The following is a 23,120-nucleotide window of genomic DNA, read 5'->3' as shown; positions in this document are numbered from 1 at the left end:
ATCTGCTCCACCAACCGCGTCAAATTGAGCTTGTGCAGAGCCCCCCAACTCCTAGCTACTTGGATTCCTCGGTACCGAAAACTCCTTTCCGCCCTCTTCAGCGGTAGCTCGTCTATCCCCCTTCCCTGGTCCCCTGAATGCACCACAAAGAGCTCACTCTTCCGTACGTTGAGTTTATACCCCGAAAAGTCCCCAAACTCCCGAAGGGTCCGCATGACCTCCACCATCCCCTCCACTGGATCCGCCACATACAACAACAGGTCGTCGGCATACAACGACAACCGGTGTTCCTCTCCCCCCCGGACCAGTCCCCTTCATTTCCTGGACTCCCTCAGTGCCATGACCAGCGGCTCAATTGCCAGTGCAAACAACAAGGGGGATAAGGGGACTCGTCCCCCGGTACAGCCGAAAGTGCTCCGACCTCCGCCGGTTCGTAGCCACACTCGCCACTGGGCTCTATATAACAGCCTGACCCAACTAATGAACCCCTCAGCGAACCCAAACCTCCGCAACACTTCCCAAAGATACTCCCACTCCACCCGATCAAAGGCCTTCTCCGCGTCCATAGCTGCCACTACCTCCGCTTCCCCCTCCACCGAGGGCATCATAATCACATTGAGGAGCCTCCGCACATTTGTGTTTAGCTGCCTACCCTTCATAAATCCCATCTGGTCCTCATGAATCACCTCCGGGACACAGTCCTCAATTCCCGTAGACAGCACCTTCGCCAGCAACTTAGCGTCAACATTGAGGAGCTAAATCGTTCTATACGACTCACATTGCAATGGATCCTTGTCCCGCTTCAAGATCAAAGAAATCAACGCCCTGGACATTGTCGGGGGCAAGTTCCCCCCCTCCCTCGCCTTATTAAAAGTCCTCACTAGCAACGGGCCCAGTAGGTCCACATATTTCCTGTAGAATTCAACCGGGAACCCATCCGGCCCCGGGGATTCCCCGCCTGCATGTTCCCCAATCCTTTAACCAGCTCCTCCAGCGCAATCGGCGGCCCCCAAACCAGCCTCCTCCTCCTCCTCCACCCTCGGGAACCTCAGCTGATCTCAGAATCGTCGCATCCCCTCCTCCCCCGCTGGTGGCTCAGACCTGTACAGATCCCCACAGAAGTCCCTAAATACCTTGTTTATTCTCACCGCACTCCGCACCGCATTCCCCCCTCTATCCTTAGCTCCACCAATCTCCCTCGCTGCCTCCCTCTTACGAAGCTGATGTGCCAGCATCCGACTCGCCTTCTCCCCATACTCATATGTCGCTCCCTGCGCTTACCTCCACTGTACCTCTGCTTTCCCCGTGGTCAACAGGTCGAATTCCATCTGGAGGTTCCGTCGCTCCCTAAGTAGCCCCTCCTCGGGGGCCTCTGCATACCTCCTGTCCACCCTTAGAATCTCCACCACCAACCTCTCCCTCCTTTCTCTCTTCTCTCTGTGGGCCCTAATGAAGATTAGCTCTCCCCTGACCACCGCCTTCAACGCCTCCCAGACTACCCCCACCTGCACCTCCCCGTTGTCGTTGGCCTCCAAATATCTTTCAATACACCCCCGCACCCGCCCGCACATCCCCTCATCCGCCAACAGTCCCACATCGAGGTGCCACAGCGGGCGCTGGTCCCTCTCCTCCCCCATCTCCAGCTCCACCCAATGCGGGGCGTGGTCTGAGATGGCTATGGCCAAATATTCCGTTCCCTCCACTTTCGGGATTAGCGCCCTACTCAAAATGAAAAAATCTATCCGGAAGTAGGCTCTATGGACGTGGGAAAAGAAGGAAAATTACCTGGCCAGCGGCCTGGCAAACCTCCATGGATCCACTCCCCAGATCTGGTCCATAAAACCCCTGAGCACCTTGGCCGCAGCCAGCCTCTTACCCGTCCTGGACCTAGAACGGTCTAGTGCTGGGTCTAGCGCCTCCAGATCCGGAATCCGACCCAGCATGCGTTTCATAAATCCGGCATCATCCCAATTCAGGGCATATACGTTCACCAGTACCACCCGGACCCCCTGCAACCTACCGCTCACCATCATATATCGACCTCCATTATCCGCTACAATATTCAGTGCCTCGAACGACACTCGCTTCCCCACCAGTTTTGCAACCCCTCTGTTCTTCGCATCCAGCCCTGAATGAAAGACCTGCCCTACCCATCCCTTTCTCAGCCTAACCTTGTTTGCCACCTTCAGGTGTGTCTCCTGGAGCATAACCACGTCCGCCTTCAGTCCCTTTAAGTGCACGAACACCCGGGCCCTCTTGACCGGCCCGTTCAGGCCCCTCACATTCCAAGTTATCAGCCGGATCAGGGGGCTACTCGCCCCCCCCCCCCCCCCTCCCCTGCCGACTAGCCATCTCCTTTTCTAGGCCAGCCACGTGCCCGCGCCTCCAGCTCCTCCAGTCCCCCAGGCAGCGGACCCCCACCCTGACTACCTCTCCTACTTCCAGCTCCCTTTTGGCCAATGCAGTAGCAACCCAGTTCCCCCTCCCCCCTCCCCCTCCCCCCGCTAGATCCTCATCTAGCCACTTTGCTCCCCCCATGACACTCCCGGAAGTCAGCTGACTCCTGATGACTCCGGCCTCTCCCGCCATTCCATCGACCCCCCAGTGTGAGAATCCCGCACCCCTTGGCAGTCAGTGTGCACTCCTCTCCAGCACCGCCCTCCCCCTCCTGGCCCCGCCCCCATTCTTCCCTAACACAGGAAAAGCCCGCGCTTTCCTGAGCCGGCCCCGCCCCCTCTGGCGCAGCTCCTTTTTGCGGCCTTACCCCAACTCCCCATCCCTGGGCCTCCACCCCCCCCCCCCTCTTCCTCCGTGGGACCCCGCCCCTCCAACACTGACGCCCACACTCTCCCACAGTCCCCACATCAAATCCATTCACCCATCCCCACCCAGCACTCAAACAAAAAGAACATTCCCCAAACGCAGTAAACACAGTAAACATCCCCCCACGACAAACCCTCAGTTTGAGTCCAACTTTTCAGTCTGGATAAAGTTCCATGCCTCATCAGGCGTTTCAAATTAGTGGTGCCGATCTTGGAACGTGACCCACAATCGCGCTGGCTACAACATCCCGAACTTCACCCCCTTCCGATGGAGCACCGCCTTAGCCCAGTTAAAACCAGCCTTCTTCTTAGCCACCTCCGCACTCCAGCCCTGGTAGATTCAGATCTCCGTGTTCTCCCACCTGCTGCTCTGCTCTTTTTTGGCCCATCTCAGGACACACTCTCTGTCCATAAAGCGGTGGAACCTCACCACGACAGCCCTTGGCGGCTCGTTGGCTTTGGGTCTCCTTGCCAGGACCTGATGAGCCCCATCCAGCTCCGGGGACCTCGGGAAAGCTCCCGCGCCCATAAGAGAATTGAGTATCGTGTTCATATATGCCCCGGCATCGGGCCCCTCCACTCCTTCAGGGAGACCCAGAATCTGAAGATTCGTTCTCCTCGACCTATTCTCCAGGTCCTCGAATTTTACCGCCCACCTCTTGTGCAGCGCCTCGTGTGCCTCCACCTTCACCGCCAGGCCCAAGATCTCGTCCTCGTTCTTAGAAGCTTTTTGCCGCACCTCCCAGTTCGCCGCTCCTTGGGCCTTCTGGGTCTCCACAAGCTTCTCAATCGCCGCCTTCATTGGCGCCAGCATTTCTGTCCTCTGCTCCTCAAAGCAGCATTTAAGAAACTCCTGCTGCTCCTGCGACCACTGCGCCCACGCTGCTTGGTCTCCACCCGCTGCCATCTTGCTTTTCCTCCCTCGCACTTTTCACTGCACCAGGATCACTTTTTTTAACCGCTCCACTCCTGGTCCAATCCATATAATGTCGGGGGGACCTCGCTGTCACCTTCCCACACTGGAAGCCGTCGAACAATTGCCATTGGGGCCCCTCTGAAGAGCCCAAAAGTCCGTTCCCGGCGAGAGCTGCCGAACGTGCGACGTACCTAGGCATAGCCGCAACCGGAAGTCCATCGTCTAATACAGTTTAAGGTGGTACACCGGGCACACATGATGGTGGCGAGGATGAGCTAATTTTTCGGGGTAGAAGATAGATGTGCGAGGTGTGCGGGAAGCCCAGCAAACCATGTCCATATGTTTTGGACATGCCCGAAGCTTGGTGGATTTTGCCAGGGGTTTGCCAAGGCAATGTCCAAGGTGTTTGGTATGCAGGTGGTGCCGAGTCCAGAGATAGCGATCTTTAGAGTGTCAGAAGACCCGGGAGTTCAGGGAGTCAAAGAGGCCGACGTTCTGGCCTTTGCCTCCCTGGTAGCCCGGAGACGGATCCTGTTAATGTGGAGGGACTTGAAGCCCCCGAGTGTGGAGACTTGGGTCAGTGACATGACTGGGTTTCTCAAGCTGGAGAAAAAAAAGTTTGCCTTGAGGGGGTCAATGCTGGGGTTCGCCCGGAGGTGGCAGCCGTTCGTCGACTTTCTCAGGGAAAATTAAAATGTCAGCAGAAGCAGCATTCTGAAGGGGGGGAGGGGGGCGGGTAGGTGCAATATGGTTAAGAGATGTACAGAAGGGGTTGGGTGGGAAATGTTGGGTGGGAAATGTCTAGTTTACCATGTTGATGTTTATGTTATTATTGTTTTATTGTTATAAAAATTTTGCAAATGCTTCAATAAAAATATTTTTTTTAAAAAAGAACTGGGAGCCAAGGGAGCTGAGTTGAATAGAGAGTACCCGAGATGATGCACATTGTTGTGTTGAGCTGGATATCTACAAGACGGGTATGGGATGAGTTGTATCATGCTGGCGCATAGTACCCTGCAGTCGAGTAGACAGTGGCAAGAGCTGAGGTCCTTTCAGGTTTGAGCATCGTAAAGAGCCAGAAAGTTTGCTGAGGAAGTTGTTTTGCCTTTTGGTCTTTGTTGCTGTCTTATGTTTTTTGCATGTCAGTCTTCGATCAGGATAAATGAGATGTTGTTCATGATTCAGTCTCTTGCCATTCAAAGAAATATTGAGTTCCCTCTTGGCACTGGCATTGTGGAAGTGGAATATACTTGAGACTGTTTTGCTACTGCTGGGCTGAAGGCACCATGTCTTGTAATAGTTGATCAGTTTTGCAACATCGTTGTTTTGTATTGCCTCTAGTTTAGAAAATGTTTGAGCCTAAGATGCACAGCAGATATTGTCAGCACAGATGAACTTCCGAGACAGGGTTGGGGCGAGAACAGATCCCTGGGGAAGCCCATTGGAATGTTTCCTCCAGACGCTTGTCTCAATGCCTATGTGCACCCTGAACTATCTATCTCGGAGTCATAGTTTGATGGCATCAGTAATCCACAGAGGGAGGACTTTTGAGATTTTAACAAGGAGTCCAGTGTGCCAGACTATGTCATATGCTGCAGTGAGATCAATAAAGAAAATGCCCATTTTGAGGTTATTTTCAAAGACATTTTCAATGAAGGTGGTTCGGGCAAGTACCTGGTCACCCTCACCAAAAACCTGCTTGTTCAGCTTTCAAGATGTTCTCCACCTCTGACTCTATCTGCTGTAAGATGAGATGATCTAAGGCCTTGCAGCACAGAGAGTGGCGATATTGGTTGGTAGCTTGTGGGTGTAGTTTGGGTCCTGTTACAGATGCCTGGTCAGCCCTCAAAAATGGCTAAGAGACTGGACTATATGCCATAACCTTTTCATTTTTAAAAATAAATTTAGCGTACCCAATTCTTTTACAATTAATGGGTAATTTAGCGTGGCCAATCCACCTACCCTGCACATCTTTGGGTTGTGGGAGCGAAACCCACGCAAACACGGGGAGAATGTGCAAACTCCACACGGACAGTGACCAAGAGCCGGGATCGAACCTGGGACCTTGGCGCAGTGAGGCTGCAGTGCTAACCACTGCGCCACCGTGCTGCCCTTCCCATAACCTTTTTAAGACGGTGCGGAAAGATCAATTTGTTCCAGGAGTGATAATATAAGAAATAGGGCTTGGTTATTTTATGAACTAACTTTATTAAAACAAAAGAAAAGAAAACAATATTTAAACTTTTACTTCAGCTCAAACACTAACAGGTTACGTGCAGATTTTAATCTTAACATACGAGTTCCCATTTAACAACACTTTACATAGAACATACAGTGCAGAAGGACGCCACTCGGCCCATCGAGTCTACACCGGCCCACTTAAGCCCTCACTTCCACTCTATCCCCGTTACCCAATAACCCTTCCTAACTAAGGGCAATTTAGCATGTCCAATCCACCTAACCTGCATGTTTTTGGACTGTGGGAGGAAACCGGAGCACCCGGAGGAAACCCATGCAGACACTGGGAGAACGTGCAGACTCTGCACAGATAGTGACCGAGCGGGGAATCGAACCTGGGACCCTGGCACTGTGAACCCACAGTGCTAACCACTGTGCTACCGTGCTGCCCGAGATAGCTAGTTTAGGGTGCACATAGGCATTGAGACAAGGGCTTGGAGGAAACATTCCAATGGGCTCCCCCCGGGGTCCGTTCTCGCCCCAACCCTGTCTTGGAAGTTCGGCTGTGCAGATAATATCTGCTGAACATGCAGCTCTCGTTTCACTTACACAAACAGGCAAAGACAATGCTTGCATTTACGAAGCAATTTTTCTTCTATCAGGGACATTTGTTCTGAACCCTTTTCCAAAGTCTGCCTCGGTGGCAACTTTCATGACCTCTCTGGTCAATTTCTCCAGCTTTCTCCTGTAACTGTTCAAAACAGCATTTCTCTCTCTCCCTCTCAGCTCCGCCCAACCCCTCAAACAAAGGTTCGCAGGTTTCCAGACTTGAACCTATTATCGTTATCTTGGCTGATTGCCCACTCCCGTTCATACAAAAGAACAGAGTTATGCCATTCATATGCAACGTTGTAGATGGTATCATCTCCAAACTTTGTTCCTCACAGTATTTTTCCTAGTTAGCTTTGTGTAGGTTCCACCACTGCTTCTTTGAGCTGGTGATGATAGACAGTTGAAGGCTGATGTGGGTCAGAGTTGATCTGTGCTGGCTGTGTGGGAAGCTATGCAACTGAGCTGACCTGGCAAAGGTCAGGTGAGTAGTCACACCTCCATCTTGCAGAGTGGAAAGTTCCTGGCTGTTTAGGATCATGGATAAGCTTGAGGACTTTCTGTGCGGCCCAATTTACAAGTTTTGCACCATCAGCACCAACCTCATTGTAGCCCCAGTTGGAAGGGGGGGATAAATCCTGAGATTTGAGGGTTTTATTGGGAAATCATGAGTGAGGTCTAATTTTATTTAAAATTTCACCTCTCAAGATAAATTTTTGAGTTAACACATTTGCCCTATTCTAAAATCTTGTTTCTTGAGAGGACAGGTTTTGTATGCTTTGAATGGTAAAGCTAGGGCAGCACAGTGGCGCAGTGGTTACCACTGCTGCCTCACGGTGCCGAGGACCAGGGTTCAATACCAGCCCCGGGTCACTATCCGTGTGGAGTTTGCACATTCTCCTTGTATCTGCGTGGGTCTCACCTCCACAACCCAAAGATGTGCAGGGTAGATGGATTGGCCACGCTAAATTGCCCCTTAATTGGAAAAAAAACAATTGGTACTATACATTTTTTTTTTAAATGAATGGTAAAGCTAGTTTGATTCATTTTGAGAGTGCAGCCTGAGTTCAGTGGATACCGCAAAATGATGATACCAGCTCTCATGAGCAGACTCTCACATATAACCACACAAAACCTGCCAGGTTGCAGAAGATTCTCTGATAACGTTCTTCATGTCTCTCCCTCTCTTTCACTCTTATACATCCTTCCGCATTTGTAGAAATGCTGCATAGATAACCGAATATTTTATTTTATATAATTTTGGGATATTTTTGCCGGACCAGGCACTAAAATCTAGTTCCACGGTGTGAATGAGTTTTCCCTCTTGAGGTCAACTCTGGAGCACTAGTAAAAGAGGTCAGAATGCTTAAAGAGGACTAATGAGGATCAGAATGATGCTTTGAAAGACCCAACCTATCCCCACTCAGTACAAATATGAAAAATCTCAACATCCTCTTTCTTTGCAGCACCCACACACTCTTCCTGGTACCCCTCCCACACACCACATCCTGCACACTGAATTACGATCATGCGAATCATGAGCAGAACTAAGCCACTCAGCCCCTCAACCCTGCTCCACCATTCAATAAGGTCATGGCTGATCTGATTGTAACCTCAACCCCACATTCCTACTGACCCCCGATAACCTTTCACCCTTTATTAATCAAGAATATATTGATCTCTGCCTTAAAAATATTTAAAGTCTCTGCTTCCACTGCCTTTTGAAGAAGAGAATTCCAGAGACTCTTGACCCTCTGAGAGAAAAAACAATTCTTCTCATCTCAGTCTGAAAGGACCGACCCCTTATATTTAAACAGTGACCCCTAGTTCTAGATTCTCCCACAAGAGGATACATCCTCTCCACATCCCCCTGTCAATACCCCTCAGGATCTTAAAAGTTTCAATCAAGTTGTCTCTTAATCTTCTAAACTCCAATGGAGCCCAACCTGTCCAACCTTATAAGACAACCTGTCCATTCCTGGTATTAGTCTAGTAAACCTTCTGTGAACTGCTTCTAATGCATTTCTATCTTTCCTTAAATAAGAAGACCAATACTGTAAACAATACTCCAGATGTGAATTCACCAATACTCCAGATGTGAAGCATAACCTCCCTACTTTTGTAATCAGTTCCTCTCACAATATATGATAACATTAGCTTTCCTAATTGTTTGCTGTACCTGTGTACTAGCCTTTTGTAATTCATACACTGGTGCAACCAGAACCCTTTGCTCAGAGCTCTGCAATCTCTCACTATTTAGATAATAAACTTTTTTATTCTTCCTGCCAAAATGAACAGTTTCACATTTTCCCAGATTATACTCCATTTTCCATTTTTTTTACCCATTCATTTAACCTATCTATGTCCCTTTATAGCCTCTTTATGTTCTCTTCACAATTTACTTTCTACCTATCTTTGTGTCATCAGCAAACCTAGCAACCATACCTTAGTCCCTTCATTTTTATACATTTTGAAAAGTTGAGGCCCCAGCACTGATCCCTGTGGCACATCACACACCACATCTTGACAACCAGAAAAATACTAATTTGTGCCAACACTCTGTTTCCTACTAGCTCACCAATCTTCAATCCACACCAATTTTTTACCTTACTGTGGGCACAGTAAGACGTTTCCCAACACCAGGTTAAAGTCCAACAGGTTTATTTGAATAACAGGGTTTGAACAGGGTTTATTCAAATAAACCTGTTCAATTAAAACATTTTTTTTAGAAAATATTTTATTGAAGCACTTGTCATTTTCACAGTTTAACAAATTAACATTCAAAACAACCTAGCGGCCCAAGGCACGCAACCACATCACAATAACATACCCAACTATCCTCACACCCTAACTGCTAACTACCCGTATATTAGATCCCCTGTCCTTATTTTACACTGCCATGCCCCCCCCCCCCCCCCCCCCGTTCTGCTGACGTTCAGTTTTCCTTAAAGAAGTCGATGAATGGCTGCCGCCTCCGAGCAAACCCCTGAATTGAACCTCTCAAAGCAAACTTAATCTTTTCCAGACTGAGTAACCCTGCCATGTCGCTAACCCACACTCCTGACTTTGGAAGCTCCGATTCTCTCCATTCCAGCAAAATCCATCTCCGGGCCACCAGGAGGAGAAGGCCAGAAGATCAGCCTCCCTCCCTCCCTGGGCCCCCGGATCTTCTAATACCAAATATTGCCATTTCTGGACTCGGAGTCACCCTCCCTTCCAGGACCTCTGACATGACGTCTGCAAATCCCTGCCAGAATCCCCTCAAATTCGGACACACCCAGAACATATGCACATGATTCGCCGGGCTTCACCCACAGCGTCCACGCCTGTCCTCCACTTCCTCGAAAAACATACTCATCCGGGCTACCGTCATGTGGGCCCTATGAACCACCTTGAACTGTATCAGGCTAAGTCTGGCACAAAACAAGGATGAATTAACTCTCCCCAAGGCCTTTTCCCATCGTCCGACTTCCAACTCCTCTCCCAACTCTTCCTCCCACTTCTTCTTCACCTTCCCGATTGGGACTCCTTCCCACTCCATCAATTCATTGTATATCTCCGAGACTCTCCCCTCCCCAACCCTCATTTTAGACAGTACCTTATCCTGTAGTCCCCTCAGGGGGAGGCGAGGAAAGCTTGGAATCTGCCCCCGGACAAAGTCCCGTACCTGTAGGTACCGAAACCCGTTCCCACCCGGCAACTCAAACTCCTCCTTCAATGCCTCCAGGCTCGGGAAACCCTCCTCAATGAAGAGATCCCCAAATCGCTCAATCCCTGCCCGCTGCCGCCTCCTAAAGCCCCCGACGAGCCCCCCCGGAACAAACCGGTGATTATCACAGATCGGTGACCACACTGACGCCTCCTCCAATCTCATGTGCTGTCTCCATTGTCCCCACACCCTCGGGGCTGCCATTCCCACTGGGCTTGTGGAGTACCGAGCCGGCGAGAACGCCAGGGGCACTGTCAGCAAAGCCACCAAACTCGTACCCTTACACGATGCTGCCTCTATTTGCTCCCACTCCGACCCCTCTCCCGCTACCCACTTCCGAACCATCTATATGTTGGCCGTCCAGTAATAGTTCAGAAAATTTGGAAGGGCTAAGCCCCGCGCCCCCGTTCCAAAAGTACCTTCTTCACCCTCGGGGTCTCACCAGCCCATACAAAACCCGAGATTGCCGCGTTCATCTTCCTGAAAAACGCCTTGGTGATAAAAATTGGAAGACATTGAAAAATGAACAGAGATCTCGGGAGGACTGTCATCTTCACAAACTGTGCCCTCCCCGCCAATGACAGCGGGAGCATGTGCCACCTACGGACGTCTCTTTTCATATGCTCGACCCCCCCTGCCAAGATTTAACTTATGGAGCTGACCCCAGTCCCTAGCCACCTGAATCCCCAGGTACCTAAAACTCCTACCCACCACTTTGAACGGTAACTCCCTCAGTCTCCTCTCCTGCCCCCGTGCCTGGATGGTGAACACCTTGCTTTTACCCATATTTAACTTGCAGCCTGAGAACCAACCAAATTCTTCCAGTATCTCCATAATTCCAGCCATCTCCCCCCAGCGGGTCTGTTATGTACAGGAGCAAATCGTCTGTGCAGAGCGAGACTCTATGTTCCACCCCCATCTCACTATCCCCCGCCAAATGGCCAGGGCAAACAGTAATGGGGAGAGCGGACACCCCTGTCTTGTCCCCCTACACAAACTAAAGTATTCTGACCGGACCCTGTTGGTCCTTACATTCACCACCGGTGCCTGGTATAGCAACCGGACCCAGTCCACAAATCTCTGCACGAACCAAAACCTTCCTAAGATATCCCACAAGTACTTCCATTCCACCCGGTCAAAGGCCTTTTCTGCATCCATGGCTACTACCACCTCAACCTCGCGCACCTCCGCTGGCATCATTGTAACATTTAGGAGCATAATGTTTGACGTCAAGTGCCATCCTTTCACAAATCCCATCTGGTCCTCCCTCATTACCTCCGGGACACAGTCCTCTATACGTGTGGCCAGGATCTTTGTCAGCAACTTCACACCTACATTCAACAGATAGATAGGCCTATACAATCCACAGCTCTCTGGATCCTTATCCCGCTTCAAAATAAGGGAAATCGATGCCTGTGATAACGTTGAGGGAGCACTACCAGCTCCTTGGACCCATTAAAGGCCTTTATCAAGAGTGGCCCCAGTAACCCAGAAAACATTTTGTAAAATTCCACCAAGTATCCATCAGGTTCCGGAGCCTTACCTGATTGCATCGCCCCCAACCGATCTATCACCTCCCCAAGCCCAATTGGGCCTCCCAAGCCTTCTGCCAACTCCTTGTCTACCCTCCAGCCCCCCAAGAATCGCTTCATAACCACCTCCCCGGCTGAGGGTTCCGATTTATAAAGTCGGCTATAAAATTCCCCAAACACATCGTTCACCCCCTTGGGGTCCACAACCATCTTCCCCCTTATATCCTTTACTTTCCCAATTTCTCTCACGGCCTCCTGTTTCCTCAGCTGATGCGCCAACATCCTGCTGGCTTTTTCACCATATTCATACACCACCCCCTTCATCCTCCTCAGCTGTCCCTCTGCCTTATCTGTGGACAGGAGCCCAAATTCCATTTGCAGTCTCTGACGCTCCTTCAGGAGCCCCTCATCCGGAGACTCTGCATACCTCCTGTCCATCTAAAATTTCATCTACCAGCCTGTCTAACTCCGCCCGCAGCGTTTTGTCCCGCACAAAGAAGTCTATCCTGGAATACACCTTGTGCACATGGGAGTAGAATAAAAACTCCTTACTCCTTGGCCTCCCGAATCTCCACCCCTCCCATGTGCTCCAGAAACTCCCGCAGCTCTTTCACCATTGCTGACACCTTTCCAGACCTGGGACTCGACCGGTGCAGTCTCGGATCCAGGACCGTGTTGAAATCCCCCCTGATAATCAGTCGGTGCGAGTCCTGGCCTAGAATCTTCCCTAGCACCCTTCTAACGAAATCATCATCATCCCAGTTTGGGGCATATATATTCACCAGTACCACGGCCATTCCCTCCAACTTCCCGCTAACCATAATAAATCTACCCCCCCCCCCCCCCCCCCCCCCCCCCCCCCGGTCTGCCTCTATCTTTCCCATCTCGAATGCCACCTTTTTGTTGACCAGAATTGCCAACCCCCTTGTTTTAAAGCCCAATCCCGAGTGAAACACCTGCCTGACCCATCCCTTCCTCAATCTAACCTGGTCTCCCAGCTTTAAGTGTGTCTCCTGCAGCATGGCTACATCCGCCTTCAGTTGCCTCAAGTGTGTGGACACATGGGCCCCTTTGACCGGCCCATTCAGTCCACGAACATTCCATGTGACCAACCTGCTCAGGGGGCACCCTACCCCCTTCCCCTGTCGATCAGCCATAGCCTCTCCTAGGCCAGCCCTTGGCCCATGCCCCACACTTCACCCGGCCCGCCCTCCGGCAGCTACCGTCATCAGCTCTTCTCCTCCACCATCCTAAAAGTCCCCACCCCGCCAGAAGACCACACATGGAATACTGTATTATAGGAAGGTTATTCCCGTACCAGCCTCCCTGAACAGGCGCCGGAATGTGGCGACTAGGGGCTTTTCACAGTAACTTCATTTGAAGCTTGCTTGTCACAATAAGCGATTTTCATTATTGTTCAACTAGAAAGAGTGCAGAAGAAATTTATGTGAATGTTACCAGGACTTGATGGTCTGAGCTATAAGGAGAGGCTGGATAGGCTGGGACTTTTTTCCCTAGAGCGTAGGAGGCTTAGGTGTGATCTTATAGAGGTCTATAAAATAATAAGGGACATAGATAAGGGAGATAGTCAACATCTTTTCCCAAAGGTAGAGGAGTTTAGAACTAGAGCGCACAGGTTTAAGGTGAGAGGGGAGAGATACAAAAGAGATCAGAGGGGAAGGTTTTTCAAACAGAGGGTGGTGAGCATCTGGAACGAGCTGCCAGACGCAGTGGTAGAGGCGGGTACAATTTTATCATTCAAAAAACAGTTAGACAGTTACATGGGCAGGGTGGGTATAGAGGGATATGGGCCAAATGCAGCAAGTGGGACTAACTTAGTGATAGAAACTGGGTGGCATGGACATGCTGGGCCCAAGCAGTTTCCAAGCTGTAAACATCTATGACTGTGCAATTTTTAAATCTTTTTTTAACAAACAATTTTATTGAGGTATTTTTTGGCATTGTAAACTGTTGCAGATAACAGAAATGTGCAAACATCAATATAAAACCAATACTTCAGTCAAACCATACTGCACATGCCCGCTCCTCTCCCCTAGACATTACTCGCCTATGTATCCCTCCTACTCTACTCTAATCTCCCCCCTCCCCCTCTTCCTCGCAACCCCCCCCCCCTACCTGCTGACGTTCACTCTCCCGCGAAGAAGTCGATGAATGATTGCTACCTTTGGGCGAACCCCAGTAGAGATCCCCTCAAGGCGAACTTAATTTTTTCCATTTCCAGAAAACTTGACATGTCCGAAAGCCATAGTTCGGTCTTCGGGGTTTTGAGTCCCTCCATGCCAGCAGTATTTGCCGCCGGGCTATTAGGGAAGCAAAGGCCAGAATATCTGCCTCTTTCTCCCCCTGGACTCCCGGGTCTTCCGAAACCCCGAAAATTGCCACCCCTGGACTCATCACCACCCTTGTTTTCAGCACCCGGGACATGACCCCTGCAAATCCCTCCCAGTACCCCCTAAGCTTAGGACATACCCAAAACATGTGAACATGGTTCGCTGGACCTCCCGCGCATCTAGCGCACTTGTCCTCTACCCCACAGAATTTGCTCATCCGAGCTACCGTCATGTGGGCCCGGTGAACAACCTTAAATTGAATCAGGCCGAGCCTGGCACATGTTGCGGTTGAGTTTACCCGACTCAGGGCTTCCGCCCATATCCCATCCTCCATCTCCCCGCCGAGCTCCTCCTCCCATTTGAGCTTCAGTTCCTCCGTCTGGGACTCTTCCCCCTTCATGAGCACCTTGTAGATATCCGAGACTCTACCCTCTCCTCCTTCTCCTCTAGAGACTATTCTGTCCTGGATCCCTATTGGCGGGAGACGTGGGAAGGATGGGACCTGTCTGCATACAAAGTCACGCATCTGTAAGTACCTAAAGTCATTTCCCCTTACCAGCCCAAATTTCTCCTCCAAGCCCCTCAAACTCGCAAAGCTCCCCTCCAGGAACATATCGCCCACCCTCCTCAACCCCGCCCACCGCCATGTTCGAAACCCTCCATCCATATTCCCGGGGGCGAATCGATGGTTATCACTTATTGGAGCCCAGACAGACACACCCACCCACCCCCACATGCCTCCTCCACTGGCCCCATATCCGCAGGGCCGCCCCCACTACCGGGCTGGTGGAGTACCTGGCCGGCGACAGCGGTAGGGGAGTCGTGACCAGGGCTGCCAAACTGGTGCCCCTGCACGAAGCCGCCTCCACCCGCTCCCAGATAGACCCCGTACCCACCATCCACTTCCTTATCATGGCTATGTTAGCCGCCCAGTAGTAGTTGATCAGACTCGGCAATGCCAGTCCCCCCTCGCTGCGGCTCCTTTCAAGCATCGCCTTCTTCACCCGCGGGGATTTTCCCGCCCAGACAAAGCTCATGATGATTTTGCCAGTCCTTTTGAAGAAGGACTGTGGGATAAAGATCGGGAGGCACTGGAAGATGAACAGAAATCTAGGGAGGATTGATCACCTTTAAAGTCTGCACCCTCCCCGCCAGTGACAGCGGGAGTGCATCCCATCTCCGAAACTCCTTCTTTATTTGTTCCACCACCCTCGTCAAATTTAACTTCTGCAACCTGACCCAGTCTCGTGCCACCTGTATCCCCAAGTACCGGAAACTTTCCCCAACCAGCCTAAATGGCAGCTCCTTCAGCCTATTCCCTTCCACCCCTTCGCAGCTCTCAACGCCATCGCCAACGGCTCTATGGCCAGCGCGAACAGCAACGGGGAGAGTGGGAACCCCTGTCGGTCCCGCGGTGTAGTCTGAAATAATCTGACATTATCCTGTTCGTCCTAATGCTAGCTTTTGGGGCCTGGTACAATAGTCTGACCCAATTAACCAGTCCCTCCCCGAACCCAAACCGTCCAAACACCTCCCACAAATAGCCCCACTCCACCCGGTCGAAGGCCTTCTCAGCGTCCATTGCCATCACTATCTCCACCTCCTTGCCCGTCAGGGGCATCATGATCACATTAAGCAATCTTCTCAAGTTGGCTGTCAGCTGCCTGCCTTTCACAAACCCTGTCTGATCGTCCCCAATCACCTCCAGTACGCAGTCCTCAATTCTAATCGCCAGGACCTTGGCCAGGAGCTTGGCATCCACATTGATCAGGGAGATTGGACTGTATGACCCGCAGGACTCCGGGTCCTTGTCCCGCTTCAGTATCAGCGAGATGGTGGCTTGCGACATCGTCGGTGGCAGGGTCCCTCTGTCCCTTGCCTCGTTAAAAACCCTTGTCAGGACCGGTCCCACTATCTCCAAGAACTTCTAGTAAAACTCTACTGGGTATCAATCCGGCCCCGGGGCTTTCCCCGACAGCATGGCCTTTAGGCCCCCCAATACCTCCTCCGCTCTAATCGGGGCCCCCAGCCCGTCCACTAGTCCCCTGCCTACTTTTGGGAAGGTTAGTCCATCCAGGAACCTTTTCATCTCCTCCGGCTCTTCCGGGGGTTCTGAAGTGTACAGCTTACTATAGAAGTCCCGAAATACCTTATTCAGTCCTGCCGGGTCCTCCACTCTGCTCCCCTCCCCATCAACCACTCTACTTATTTCCCTGGCCGCCTCCCTCTTCCTGAGTTGCTGCGCTAGCAATCTACTGGCCTTCTCCCCATGCTCATACACCACTCTCCTCGCCTTCCTAAATTGTTCCAAGGCCCTACTCGTGGATAGCACCCCCAGTTCCGCCTGCAATCTCCGTCTCTCCCTGAGTAGGTCCTCCCCCGGGATGCCCCTCGTCTATCCGGTGAATTTCCCTAACCAATCTGTCCATTTCTGCTCTGTCCGCCCTGACCCTGTGAGCCCGAATTGAGATCAGCTCCCCCCTCACTACTGCCTTCAGCGCCTCCCACAGGGTCGCTGCTGAAACCTCCCCCGTATCGTTCACCTGCAAGTAATTTTGCATACACTTCCGAAGTCTCTCACATATCCCCTCCTCCGACAACAGTCCTACATCTAACCTCCATTGCGGGTGTTGATAATTCCCCCCCCCCCCGCCGACCTGCAGGTCCACCCAGTGCGCGGCATGGTCCGAGATAGTGATTACCAAGTATTCCGTATTCTTTACCTCCCCTACACAGTCCCTGCTCACGATAAAAAAAATCAATCCTAGAATATACTTTATGAACATGTGAATAAAACGAGTAGCCCCTGCCCGTCGGCTGTCTGGCTCTCCATGGGTCCATAACCCCCATTTGCTCCATGAACACTTTCAGCTCCCTTGCCATTGCTGGGAGTCTGCCCGTTCTGGGACATGACCGGTCCAGCCCCGGGTCAAGGACCGTATTAAAGTCCCCCCCATTATCAACTTACGCGAGTCTAGGTCCGGGATCTTCCCCAGCACTCTTTTGATAAAGTCAACGTCGTCCCAGTTCGGTGCATATATGTTCACCAGCACCACTCTTCTCCCCTCCAGCTTGCCCCTTACCATAAGGAATCTGCCCCCGCCGTCTCCGACTACGCCCTCCGCCTCAAATTGAACCCGCTTATTGATCATAATTGCTACCCCCCTGGACTTAGAATCCAAGTTCGAGTGCAAGACCTGGCTGATCCAGCCCTTCCTTAGCCTAGTCTGGTCAGACACTTTCAGATGTGTCTTCTGCAACATAATTACGTCCGCCTTTAGAGCCCGCAAATGCGCGAACACACGTGCCCTTTTAACTGGCCCATTTAGTCCCCTGACATCCCAGGCGATCAGCCTGGTTGGGGGGGGGGGGGGGGGCGGTCAGCCATAACCTTTCTTGGGCCCGTCCCCGGCCCATGCACCGTGCCATTCCTGGCTCGCCTCTTGGCTGCCTCCACCCCAGACCTCCTTTCCATTACCTACTTTAGATCCCCCCCACGTCAGCAAAATAACTCCCCCCCCGATAACCCCACCCCTGCATTCACTGGCTGTATTCTCCCCCCCCCCCACCTGACTCCCTTGACTAGCCAATCTGCTAGCCCTGTGACTGATTGCTCCAGCGCCCCCTTGTCTCACTCCCATTGTTTCCCCGACCTCATCTCCCCACTCCCCAGCACACCATCCCCCACTCCGACCCACTGGAGCAATCTCACTAAGATGGGAAAGATCAAACAAGATGTAAACATCAAACAGCACCGCGAGGCTGCTCCAGGTACAATACAGTTCCACAGAAAAGTGTTAACCCACGTCCCTTTCTGAGCACCAAAAAAAATAATTTTTTTAAATATATATATATATATATATATATAACACCGCAATAACCCAGTACCCGTACATCCCCCATCCGAAACAAACATAAAAACCATAGACATGTGGTGGTATGTATTAGGGGTAATACGGTACACCAGGAATGCCGAGGAGCTATTGGAGGACAGATGCTGGATCCCGATTGGATCCTCCACCTACTGGGCTCCACCCAGTTAGGAGGGGTATAAGAACCTGGGTTTAATCCCCGCAGCTGCATTCTGTGACTGAGCTGCTGGGGGAACATGTCTGAACAAGTCTGCTCAATAAAGCCTCAATTGAAGTTCTTTACGTCTCGCCTCGTGTGTGATCGATGGTGCGACAATTTATTGAGCAGACTTAAAAAGGAATATGGAGCTCCGGATCACCCCGGAGTGCCTGCGAATCAGCCCCCACGCAGCAAACGCAACATCGGAGTTTAAGCACTGGCTGGCGTGCTTTGAGGGATACCGCCGAACAGCCCCCGGCAGACCAACAGAAGACCAGAAGGTGCAGGTCCTGCATTCCAGGGTGAGTCCCAAAATCTACTCACTCATCGAGGGCGCGGAAGAATTCCCAGAGGCGACCAACTTGCTGAAGGAGATCTACATTAGGCCCGTCAACCAGGTCTACGCACGCTACTAGCTCGCGACGAGACGACAAATCCCCAGGGAATCGCTAGACGATTTCTTCAACGCTCTAGCGATCCTGGGACGAAACTGCAACTGCCCAGCGGTTACGGCGAATGAACATACGGACCTCCTGATCAGAGACGCTTACGTAGCAGGTTTGGCATCATTGCAAATTCGCCAGAGGCTTTTAGAGAAAGACTCTCTCGGACTCACAGAGGTAAGGGCCCTCGCAGCCTCCCTCGACGTGGCCTCCCAAAACGCCCGCGCCTATGCCCCCGACCGCGCTGCAGCCCCTTGGGCTCCGTGGACCCCCGCCGCGACCGACCCCCCGGCAACCCCAACCCCTCCGCAAGCGTGCGCAGCCAGAATCCCAGACCACCCGGGGGGCCCCCGCTGCTACTTTTGCGGGCAGTCAGCGCTGCCCGGCCTGCTCGGCCACCTGCAAAAGCTGCGGTAAAAAGGGGCACTACGCAGCGGTGTGCCAGTCCCGTGGGGTCGCCGCCATCTCCGGGGAACAAATGGGACCACGGGCTCAACCCCCCCCCCAGCGACCCACGGGCGGCCAACGGGCACCGCCATTTTGGACCCCGGACACCACGAGGGGGGGACGGGCGCCGCCATCTTCCTACCCACAGGCTGCGTGCGATCCATGGGAGCGGCCATTTTGTCCACCCCCGGCCGCGTGCGACTCATGGGAGTGGCCATTTTGTCCACCCCCGACCGCGTGCGATCCATGGACGCCGCCATCTTGGCTGACAGGCAAGGACCCCGGCGTGGACGGCTCCACACTGCCTGAAGACAACGATCTGATACACCAACCACGTTTGGCATCGGTGACCCTCGACCAGTCGCGGCATCGGACGCTCCAGACGACAACGACAAAGGTGCTGGTGAACGGCCACGAGACGCCGTGTTTGATCGACTCGGGGAGCACGGAGAGTTTTATTCACCCGGACACGGTAAGACGCTGTTCCCTTGTAATTCGGCCAAGCACCCAAAAAAAATTTCCTGGCGGCGGGGTCCCACTCCGCTGAAATCAAAGGGTTCTGCATCGCAAACCTAACGGTGCAGGGGAGAGAGTTCAAAAATTACCGGCTGTACGTCCTTCCCCGCCTCTGCGCTCCCACCCTCCTGGGGTTGGACTTCCAATGCAACTTCCATAGCTTAACATTCAAATTTGGCGGCCCTATACCCCCACTGACTATCTGCGGCCTCGCGACACTCAAGGTCGAACCACCCTCCCTGTTTGCGAACCTCACCCCGGATTGCAAACCCGTCGCCACTAGGAGCAGACGGTACAGCACCCAGGACCGGACGTTTATCAGGTCCGAAGTCCAGCGGCTGCTGAAGGAAGGCATAATCCAGGCCAGCAATAGTCCCTGGAGAGCCCAGGTGGTAGTAGTGAAGACAGGGGAGAAGCAAAGGATGGTCGTAGACTACAGTCAGACCATCAACAGGTACACGCAGCTAGATGCGTACCCTCTTCCCCGCATATCCGACATGGTCAATCGGATTGTACAGTACAAGGTCTTCTCCACCGTGGACCTTAAGTCCGCCTACCACCAGCTCCCCATTCGCCCCGGTGACCGCAAGTACACTGCCTTCGAAGCAGACGGGCGGCTATACCACTTCTTAAGGGTTCCATTCGGCGTCACGAACGGAGTCTCGGTCTTCCAACGAGAGATGGACCGAATGGTCGACCAGCACGGTTTACGGGCCACGTTCCCGTACCTCGACAACGTCACCATCTGCGGCCACGATCAGCAGGACCACGACGCCAACCTCCGCAAATTCCTCCAGACCGCTAACGCCCTCAACCTCACCTACAATGAGGAAAAATGCGCATTTAGCAGCGACCGTCTAGCCATCCTTGGCTACGTAGTGCGTAATGGAGTGATAGGCCCCGACCCCGAACGCATGCGCCCCCTCATGGAGTTCCCTCTCCCCCACTGTACCAAAGCCCTGAAACGCTGCCTGGGCTTCTTTTCTTATTACGCCCAGTGGGTCCCCCAGTACGCAGACAAGGCCCGCCCACTAATCCAGTCCACTACTTTTCCCCTGTCGACAGAGGCCCGCCAGGCCTTCAGCCGCATCAAAGCGGATATCGCAAAGGCCACGATGCGCTCCATCGACGAGTCCCTCCCCTTCCAAGTCGAGAGCGACGCGTCCGACGTAGCTCTGGCGGCCACGCTCAACCAAGCGGGCAGACCCGTGGCTTTTTTCTCCCGGACCCTCCACGCTTCAGAAATTCGCCACTCCTCAGTAGAAAAGTAGGCCCAAGCCATAGTGGAAGCTGTGCGACATTGGAGGCATTACCTGGCCGGTAGGAGATTCACTCTCCTCACTGACCAACGGTCGGTAGCCTTCATGTTCGATAATGCACAGCGGGGCAAGATAAAAAATGACAAGATCCTGCGGTGGAGGATCGAACTCTCCACCTACAACTACGAGATCTTGTACCGTCCCGGAAAGCTGAACGAGCCGTCCGATGCCCTATCTCGCGGCACTTGTGCCAACGCACAAGTGGACCGTCTCCAAGCTCTCCACGAGGACCTCTGCCACCCGCGGGTAACTCGTTTATACCACTTCATAAAGGCTCGCAACCTCCCTTACTCCGTCGAGGACGTCCGAACAGTCACCAGGAACTGCCAAATCTGCGCAGAATGCAAACCGCATTTTTTCAGGCCAGATAGAGCGCACCTGATAAAGGCTTCCCGTCCCTTTGAACGCCTCAGTTTGGATTTCAAAGGCCCCCTCCCCTCCACCGATCGCAACACGTACTTTCTTAACGTCATTGACGAATACCCCCGCTTCCCCTTCGCCATCCCCTGCCCCGACATGACCGCGGCCACGGTCATTAAAGCCCTCGGCACCATCTTTACCCTGTTCGGTTTCCCCTCCTACATCCATAGCGACGGGGTCCTCCTTCATGAGTGACGAGCTGCGTCAATTCCTGCTCAGCAAGGGCATAGCCTCGAGCAGGACGACCAGCTACAACCCCCGGGGGAACGGTCAGGTAGAGAGGGAGAACAGAACGGTCTGGAAGACCGTCCTACTAGCCCTACAGTCTAGGAGTCTCCCAACTTCCCGCTGGCAGGAAGTCCTCCCGGATGCCCTTCATTCTATCCGGTCCCTGCTGTGTACCACCACTAACCAAACGCCTCACGAGCGCCTCCTTGTCTTCTCTAGGAGGTCTGCTTCTGGAACGTCACGTCCGACCTGGCTGGCGGCCCCGGGACCCATCCTGCTCCGAAAGCATGTGCGGGCGCACAAATCAGACCCACTGGTGGAAAAGGTACATCTACTCCACGCAAACCCGCAGTACGCCTACGTGGCGTACCCAGACGGCCGACAGGACACAGTCTCTCTGCGGGACCTGGCGCCCGCCGGAGCTCCCCACCCCCCCCCCCAACACAAATCACCTCCCCCTCACTCCCGCCGGTGCACCCCACAGCCACCCCCTTCCCGGGGGGATCGGTACTCCTCCCAGGCCCGTCCAGGAGTAAGGAAACAGAAGAGGACAGCGCGATGCTCCCAGAGTCGACCGGACCCGAGCCAGCACCACCACCACCACCCGGGCTGAGACGATCGGAAAGGGCGACCAGAGAACCATCTCGACTCATCGAATCGACTTAAGATGTATATAATTCAGTGGCCCAGTAAAGCGGCATTGTTGTAAATAGTTAACGCTGCAAATCGGGTAAAATGTGAATAATTCGGTGGCCCAGTAAAAGCGGCATGATTGTATATAGTTCAATGGTTAAGGTACCAACCCTGTAAACCCCGACCACCATACCACCCACCACCCCGCCGGGTTCTTTTTTAACAAGGGGAGAATGTGGTGGTATGTATTATGGGTAATACGGTACACCAGGAATGCCGAGGAGCTATTGGAGGACAGATGCTGGATCCCGATTGGATCCTCCACCTACTGGGCTCCACCCAGATAGGAGGGGTATAAGAACCTGGGTTTAATCCCCGCAGCTGCATTCTGTGACTGAGCTGCTGGGGGAACGTGTCTGAACAAGTCTGCTCAATAACGCCTCGATTGAAGTTCTTTACGTCTCGCCTCGTGTGTGATCGATGGTGCTACAAGACATAAATGAAACAAAAGCCGCCAACCAACATTTTTAATCCCCATTGCTGACTGGCCACCCTTTTGTTACAATACAGGCTCCAGCGCACTCAGAGAGCCCAACAAAAGGTACCCACCACAACAGAAGAAAAAAAAAGGAGAGGAAAAAAAAACAACAAAAAAAGGAAAAAGGCCATTCGAAAGGGGGGGGTGGGGGGGGATATCCTCCCCCCACGTCCCCCACAGGCAAAATCTGCCCACAAAAAATACACCACAAGGCACCTTTAAAGCAGTAAACAGTCGACCTGCAGTCCAGGCACAGTAGGCGTCCCTTCAACCAGTAATTCTTGGACCCTAGCTTGCGTCCGTGGGTCCTTTTTTCGAGACCAGCCCCTGATCCCTCACAAGTCCATCGCTTCTTCGGGCTCGGAGAAGTAGTGGTGTTGGCCCTGAT

General features: G+C 52.6%; 1 protein-coding gene across 3 annotated transcripts in view; it reads left to right on the top strand.

Annotated features, from left to right (window-relative positions):
- The window catches only part of LOC140428136 (uncharacterized), a 162,951-nt gene that overhangs the window by 12,154 nt on the left and 127,677 nt on the right, over nucleotides 1–23,120 (top strand). Inside the window, exon 1 of one of the 3 annotated variants that reach the window (XM_072514242.1) lies at nucleotides 14,585–14,645. The exons of the other annotated variants lie outside the window; for them this stretch is intronic. Within the exon in view, the coding sequence (XP_072370343.1) occupies nucleotides 14,613–14,645 (33 nt within the window). The 5' untranslated portion in view covers nucleotides 14,585–14,612. Of the gene's footprint in view, nucleotides 1–14,584; nucleotides 14,646–23,120 lie in introns of those variants that run through there. 3 annotated transcript variants of the gene reach the window in all.

This window comes from Scyliorhinus torazame, chromosome 8, assembly GCF_047496885.1.
Source record: "Scyliorhinus torazame isolate Kashiwa2021f chromosome 8, sScyTor2.1, whole genome shotgun sequence".
Lineage (NCBI taxonomy): Eukaryota > Metazoa > Chordata > Chondrichthyes > Carcharhiniformes > Scyliorhinidae > Scyliorhinus > Scyliorhinus torazame.
The sequence above is the reverse complement of the archived record's forward strand: the minus strand, read 5'-3'. Positions and strand labels throughout refer to the sequence as shown.